This window comes from Elephantulus edwardii, unplaced genomic scaffold (genome assembly GCF_000299155.1).
Source record: "Elephantulus edwardii isolate Elephantulus edwardi_28Jun2011 unplaced genomic scaffold, EleEdw1.0 scaffold00145, whole genome shotgun sequence".
Taxonomy (NCBI): domain Eukaryota; kingdom Metazoa; phylum Chordata; class Mammalia; order Macroscelidea; family Macroscelididae; genus Elephantulus; species Elephantulus edwardii.
The window spans coordinates 7,465,681-7,472,621 of record NW_006399895.1 but is presented as its reverse complement, the minus strand read 5'-3'; the positions used below and the strand labels follow the sequence as shown (position 1 = coordinate 7,472,621).

At 38.2% G+C, this 6,941-nt stretch overlaps 1 protein-coding gene across 1 annotated transcript in view; it reads left to right on the top strand.

Moving 5' to 3' along the window:
• The window catches only part of TEX9 (testis expressed 9), a 96,906-nt gene that overhangs the window by 12,143 nt on the left and 77,822 nt on the right, over window positions 1-6,941 (top strand). Inside the window, exon 4 of the mRNA XM_006894534.1 lies at window positions 2,355-2,434. Within this exon, the coding sequence (XP_006894596.1) occupies window positions 2,355-2,434 (80 nt within the window). The remainder of the gene's footprint in view (window positions 1-2,354; window positions 2,435-6,941) is intronic.

Genomic DNA, 6,941 nt, shown 5'->3' with positions numbered 1-6,941 from the left:
TCAAATTGATTACATCTGTATAAAGAATTGCAAGAGAAGTTCAATATCAGTTGTGAAAACTAGGCCAGGTGCTGATTGTAGAACAGACCAACTACTCATATACAAGTTCAGGCTGAAGTTAAACAAAATTAAATCCACAGGAATCAAAATTTGACCTTAAGTATATCTCATTTGAATTTCAAAACCATCCCAGAAACAGGTTTGAGGCCTTGAACACCAATGAGTGAAGATCAAAAGAGCTGTGGGAAGATTATCAAGAATATCATCCATGAAGATTGCAAAAGGGCATTACAAAGGCAGAGGAGAAAGAAAAGACCAAGCTGGATGTAAGACAAGGCTCTGAATAATGCACTAGAGTGCCGAGAGGCCAAAGCAAAGGGAAGAAATTAAGGAGCTGAAGAGACGATTTCAAAGGGCAGCTCCGGAAGACAAAGGAAAGTATGATAATGAAATGTGAAATAGATCTGGAGTCAGAAAAGCAAAAGAGCCAAACACATGAGGCATTTCTTAAGCTGAAGGAATTGAAGAACAAATTCAAGCCACGAGTTGCAATACTTAAGGATGCTTTGTGCAGAATAGTAAATGCTCCAGGAAGCATTAAAAGAAGATTGAAATGATATACAGACTCACTGTATCAAAAGGAATTGACTGGCACAGGAGAATTTTCTGAAACAATGTATGAGCAAAAGCCTGTGGTGGTGAAGGAACAAGTTCACATTGCTCTGAAAGAATTACCAAAAAACAAGGCCCCAGGAACTAATGGCATACCAGTTGATATATTTCAACAAACAGATGCTTACTAAGTTGTGCCAAAAAATCTGGAGGACAACCACCTGGCCAGCTGACTGGAAGAAATCTTTATTTATTCCTATTCTAAACAAAGGTGATCCGATAGAGTGCAGAAATTATCCAAAAACAACTGGAGCAGTACATAAACTGAGAACTGCCAGATGTGCTGGCTGGGTTTAGAAGAGGCCGTGGTACTAGGATATTATAGCTAATGTTAGATGGATCTTGCTGAAAGCAGAGAGTACCAGAGGAATGTGTATCCGTGTTTTATTTACTATGCAAAGGCATTTGACTGGATCACAACAAACTGTGGCTGACTCTGAGAAGAATGGGAATCCCATAATATTTGATTGTGCTTATGCAAAACCTATGCTTGGACCAGGAGGCAGTCGTCATAACAGAGCAAGGAAACACTGCATGGTTCAAAATTGGGAAGGGTGTACACCAGGGCTCAATCCTGTCTTCATACCTTTTCAATCTGTATGCATAACAGATCATCTGGGAGGCTGGGGAATATGAAGAGGAATGTGGTATGAGGATTGGAGAAAGAATCATCAACAATCTGCATTATGCAGATGACACAACACTACTTGCTAAAACTGAGGAGGACCTGAAGAACTTGCTGTAGAATGTCAAAGACTTCTGCCTTTAATATGGATTGAAGCTCAACATCAGGATAACAAAGATTCTCACCACTGGGCTGATTGACAGCATTATGATAAATGGCAAAGAAATGGAGATTTTTAACATATTTGGTTTCTTGGCTCTACAATCAACACTGTTGGTACCAGCAGCCAGAAAATCAAGAGATGGATTGCATTGGGAAAGTCAGCTGTCAGGAACCTTTTCAGAGTACTTACAAGCAACAACATCAGTCTGTAGACTAAGGTGTGCCTGGACCAGGCCATAATCTTCACAATTGCTTGTTATGTGTCAGAGAACTGGACAATGAGTAGGGAGGATAGAAGGAAAATTGATGCCTTTGAGCTGTGGTACTGGAGAAGAGTATCAAATATATAGCATCGACTGCTAAGAAAATGAATAGGTTCATCCTGGAGAGGGATAAGCCAGGCTGCTCCAAGGATTCTGAAGCTTTGTCTGACATACTTTGGACATGTTGCAAGGAGGGCCTGTCTTTGGGAGAGGGACATTATGCTTAGGAGGGTGGAGGAACAGTGCAGGAGAGGAAGACTCTCGATGAGATGGATCAACTTAGTGATTGGGGTAGTAGGAGTAGGTGTGTTGGAGACAATGAGGTTGGCACAGGATAGAGTAGGGTTTAGGGCTCTTGTACATAGTGTTGCTATGAGTCTCAAGCAACTCAGCGGCACATAACAACAACAACCTTGTAGTTTATTTCCTATTCATTTCTTGATCAATCTCTGTGTGTATAGGGAAGGTGCACTGCTGACTCAAAGAGAGTGCCTTTTTGGAGGTTCAAAACCACTAGCAACTCCTTGGAGAACAAGATGGGCAGTCTCCCATACATTTTGCAGTCCCTGAAAATATATCCTGATTTTATGACTTTTTCTGTATTTTATAAGACATTTTTCTCGTTTAATTAGAGAGACCAGCAGGAGGTACAATCTAGGCCTATTTCACAAATTAAATCTTATGACAAAGAGGAGGATGAATACAGTTTAAGGTAAGTAACTTATATTCTCAAATACTATTTCTGGATTTTTTCCATAATAATGTAGTTCTTTTATTATATAAAATACTTTTTATATAAATGTTAAAAAGACACTATTTGAAGAATAACATAATATGTAAAATAATAATTAGGGACTTAGTCATATACCATGTACAACCTTTGCTTGGTTTTGCTCATTTAATTCTCAAAGTCTTATTATTTTTAGATAATATTATGTCCTTAGTATTATTGTCCCCATTTTGAAAATAAAGAAACCACAACTTTTAGAGAGGTTCAGTAGCTTCTCTAAGGACATGTTTTTAGTGTATTGAATTTAAACCACTATTTATATGATTTCTAAACCTGTTTTCTCTTGTAATACTGCCTTTCTTTTTAAAAAATTAGATATGAGGATAAAGTAAAAAATAACCAATAACAATTATATATATATATACACATACCTTGATGTTCTTTAATGTCACATATACTTCTATATGTCAAGAAATTAGGGAACCATAAAATATTTATGAATACATTTAATAGGGATAGTATATAATCTATATGAATAAAATTACAAATATTACTGTAGTAGAGACAGAAAGTCTCTTCAGCTTGTCCGTGATCTATGAGAAGAAATGGATTTAATTTCTTCTAAAACTAAAAATTTAGACTGTAGCCCTATGGCTCCATTCTTTATATGCTGTTTCTTGTTAGGTGCCCTCAAGTTGACAAATACCAGTGAAATTCCAATTGGTAGAATCTCCTAGCCTCCTCTCTGGATACTGTGTGGAACATGAGGAGTAAAGAATGCTCTCTCCCTTCACTGCTGCTTTGAGTTCTTTAAGCCTTTGAAAACTTGGAATTAATATCCTAGGCCATTCTGAGCAGTGTAGAAATTGGTAGTGCGAGTGGGGTGCTGCATAAAAAAAACACGGTTTTAACAATTAATTGATAGCTAGCAAGGAAACGCATAGCAAAGATTGGAAAGATAGTGTTTAGTGTTATGTATTGGCAAGGCATTTTGTAAAATTGTCACCTGTTTTGTTGTTGTTATGTGTCGTCGAGTCGCTTGCGACTCATAGCGACCCTATGTACAACAGCCCTAAATCCTGCTCTATCCTGTGCCAATCGCACTGCCTCTGACATTCCGATTACCTCAGTCACTGAATCAATCCACCTCATAGAGGGTCTTCCCCTCCTATGCTGTTCCTAAAGCTGTGGCTTCACAACAACTATTAAATTTCAGTAAAGGTATTTCAAGGCAAAGATCAGATTAAAGGGTACACAGTAAAGCTTTCAAATTGAATACAGTTCCTTTGGATAAAGGTTATACTAAACATAAAGCCTCATGTTTGATGATTGACAGCCTTTAAATAATCCTTTTTAAACCAAGAAATTAAGATGGAAAGGTTGAAGTTTTGGTTGTTCTTTTAAAAAAATGTATTTACTTAAATGTATATGTTTATTAGGGAACTTTAGTGACGTACCCTGTAATGAATTTCACTACCAACCCAAAAGTCTCTAGCAATTCTAATCCACCAGCAGCTCCAATGGTAAAAAAAATAAATAAATAAAATAAAATAAAAATGCACAATCTCCTTATGTGATAATAGCATTGGAAACCTAATGGGGGGGTCAGTTATGAGTGAGTTCCTACTCTCTGGCAGTGAGTGAATGGGTTAATCTTTGCCATCAGTTGAACTGACTCATACCTGGTGGTCCATTGTATTTCTGTGGTTATGAATTTTGCAGAAGGAGGCTGTCCGTCTTTTCCCCTCTACAGGATTGGTATTGACTTCCCAAAAAACATGCCTCTGGAAACTCTGTGAACTTTGAGAAATGAGGATGGTTATAGAAGGCTTCAGGTCTTGTTCATAGGGCTGCTATGAGTCGTGCTCAACTTGATGGCAGTCAGCAACAACAGAGCTCCATATATGTATGTGTATGTATATTTATATACATATACATGTATATATATACACACAGAGACACAATATGATTGGCACCAGCAATCAGGAAATCAAAAGACAAATTGCACTGGGAAAATCTGCTGTCAGAAACCTCTCCAGAGTACTGAGGAGTAATGATGTGTCTAGAGACTAAGTAAGGCCATGGTCTTCACAATTACTTGCTGTGCATGAGAGAGCTGGACAGTGACTAAGGATGACAGGAGAAGAATTAATGCCTTTGAGTTGTGATGCTGGAGAAGAGTATTTAACATTCCATGGCCTACCAAGAGAACAAATAGGTCTGTCTTGGAAAAGGTGAAACCACATTTCTCCCTGGAGGCTAGGATTTCAAAACTCCATCTCACATACTTTGGGCACATGGCCAGCAGGGACTAGTCCTTGGAGACGGACCTCATGCTTGGAAGGGCGGAGGGACAGCGCAAGAGAGGAAGACCCCAGATGAGATGGATTGATACAGTAACTGGGGCAGTGGGGGGAGGTGTGTTGGAATCAGTGAGACTGGCTCAGAACAGGGTAGGCTTAAGAGCTGTTGTACGTAGGGTTGCGAGTCAAAGGCAACTTGACAGCACATAACAACAACAACAGCATACACATATGTATATCTAAGAACTAATTCCTTTTTGTTTGTTTTCTATTCATTCATTGTTACACACTTTCCTCCCTCCCCTTCTCCTTCTCCCCTTCAGTCCACTTTGCAGTGCACCTCTTGTTCCAGATTGTTGTCATACTCCTTTCAGACAGTTCTTCCCCTGATCTGTTCCAAAGCAGTGTTCATTAGCTATCCACCCTTTTCCTATTCTCCCCCAATCCCCCATATCAGTACTATTTTGTAACAGTGGTGTCGTGCAGTATTTGTCCTTTTGTTACTGATAATTTCACTCAGCATCTTATCTTCCAATATATTGTGTAATGTTTTATGAGTTCAATTTTTCAGTGCTGCATAATATTCCATTGTGTGAAGGATGGGCCCTTGGGTTGCTTTCATGTCTTTGCTATTATGAATAACTTAGCAGTAAACTTGAGTGTGCATGTATCTGTTCAGTTGCAGCTCTGGTTTCTTTAGGGTATTTTCCCAATAGTGGAATTGCTGGACCAAATGGTATTTCTATATCCAACTTTTTGAGAAAGTTCCAAACCACCTTCTATAGTGGTTATACTATTTTACATTCCCACCAGCATTGAATAAGAGTTCCAGTCTCTCCACAGCCTCTCCAGCATTTGTTCTTTGCTGCCCTGCTGAAGTTTGCTATTGTTGCCGGGGTGAAATGATATTTCATGGTTGTTTTGGTTTGCATCTCTGATAGCAAGGGATTTTGAACATTTCTTCGTGTCTTTGTTTGCCATCTGAAGGTCGCCTAGGGTGACATGTCTGTCTATTTGTATCCTGTGCCCATTTTGTGATTGGGTAATTTTTTCTTATTGAAGTGCTGTAGTATCCTATTAATTTTGAATATTAGTCCCTCATATGATATGTCATTGCCAAATACTTTTTCCCGGTCTATGAATTTCCTATTGACCTTGCCAGAGAAGTGTTTGATGTGCATAAGGATTTGATTATTAGAAGGTCCCATTCATCTATTTTATTCACTCTTGGTTTTAGGTTTTTTATTATGCTTGGAAGTCTGTTCCTGCTGTGGATTCAGGCTTCTAGAGTTGTTCCGAGCTTTTCTTTGATGATTGCCTTTGGTTTTACTTCTAGGTCCCTGATCCACCTTGAGTTTGTTTTTGTTCATGGTGTGAGGTGTGGCTCTTGCTTAAGTTTTCTGCAAATAGTTTTCCAATTTTGCCATCACTATTTGTTAAAGAAGATGTCATTTCCCCACTTACCTGATTTGTCTCCTTGTCAAAAATGTCTGTTGCTGTACCAGCATCATTTTGTCTTGACCACCAACCACAGTTGTGTAGTTGAGATCAGGGAGTGCTGCCTCCTACCTTGTTTCTCTTTTTCAGTAGAGCTTTGCTTATTTGAAGTCTCTTTCCATTCCAGATAAAATTGGAAATTGCCTTTTCCATCTTTTTTAAGTATGGATGTGGTAGCTGTATTGAGATTGCTTTGAACTTGTATATTGCTTTTGGTAAAATTGCCATTTTCACACTATTTAGTCTTTCTATCCATGAAGATGGTATATTCCTCCATTTCCCTAGGTCTGTTTTTGTTTCTTGTTAACGTTTTGTGATTTTCCTTATATAGGTCTTTAGCGTCTCTAGTTAGATTTGGTTCCCAGGTATTTAATCTTGTGATTAGGTATTGTAATTGGTGTTATTTTTCTTAGCTCAGTTTCTAGATTCTCCCTGTCAATGTAGAGAAATCCAACTGAGATTTTTATATTGATCTTTCATTCTTCTACTTTTCTGAACTGGTTGTCTATGTCCAATAGTTTTCTCACTGAATATTTGTGGTTTTCTAAGTATATTATTATATCTAATGTATATAAGGATAGTTTTTTTTCTCCTCTACCAAATTTATATACTTCTTATTTCTTTGTCTTGCCTTACTGCTTTCTCGTAAGACTTCCAGGACAATATTGAATAGGAGAGGTGATAGTGGG